This window comes from Bison bison, unplaced genomic scaffold, assembly GCF_000754665.1.
Source record: "Bison bison bison isolate TAMUID 2011002044 unplaced genomic scaffold, Bison_UMD1.0 scf7180017615278, whole genome shotgun sequence".
NCBI classification, from domain to species: domain Eukaryota; kingdom Metazoa; phylum Chordata; class Mammalia; order Artiodactyla; family Bovidae; genus Bison; species Bison bison.
In genome coordinates, this window is record NW_011444522.1 from 1 (window position 1) to 783 (window position 783).

Genomic DNA, 783 nt, shown 5'->3' on the forward strand with positions numbered 1-783 from the left:
GCAGTGATTTGACGCCCACCAAACCACCTTCCATTGAGGGTTTGAATACAATAATCAGCTTCCTCTGGACTCCTAAAGGACACAGAGGCCACACCATCAGGGTGTCTATCAAAGAGAAGGAGCTTCCTAATTTGTCCAAACTTTGAACACTCTACTCGAAGGTCTTCTCTGATTTCATTCAACACCAGTGGATCATCCTCAAAATCCACTGGATGAAACATGTTTTTGATGATGACAACTCGCTCATGGTGCATTCGGGATGAGCCAGCTTGTCTCTCAGGTCTCCAATCCAACTGCTTTTGTTGCATAGACAGCTTTTTCTTGTAGTCTTTGCACTTCTTCTTCTTCTTTGAGGCATCATATTCTCCCTTTAACTGAAATTTTGCCACCTCCACATGTAATCTGTAGCCTCTAATTTCACCTTCATCCAAAAGTTTTAATGCCAGATCCACAGATTCTCTCTTCAAATAACAGCAAAGTCCATCTCCTTTAAGATTTCCTTGATCATCTTTATAAAGCTTGACCTTAAATTCTCCCGTTTGAGGATCTCTCATAATAATGCCGAACTTCGACATGAGCTGTATAAATTCATCCACTGTAATGTCTGGAGGCAAACCAGACACATAAACATTTGTATTTCTGTCGTCTTCAACATGAAACCATCCTGATTCAGTCTTTCTCTTTTCTCCCTTCTTTTTCGGATCACTGCGATCAGGGGGTTGTCTTTGCGGAGGTTCTTCTGCAGTCCTAGCACTGACATCTTGGACACTTGCAGTAGAACTA

The 783-nt window shown here is 41.9% G+C and overlaps 1 protein-coding gene across 1 annotated transcript; it reads right to left on the reverse strand.

The window, feature by feature from the left end:
* Nucleotides 1–8: 8 nt before the first annotated feature.
* LOC104981556 (HIV Tat-specific factor 1 homolog) lies at nucleotides 9–776 on the reverse strand (the record flags this gene model as incomplete). Its single annotated transcript, XM_010830750.1, has 1 exon — nucleotides 9–776. A coding segment is annotated over one exon (768 nt), but the record flags the coding sequence as incomplete, so codon positions are not given.
* Between the last annotated feature and the right edge of the window lie 7 nt (nucleotides 777–783).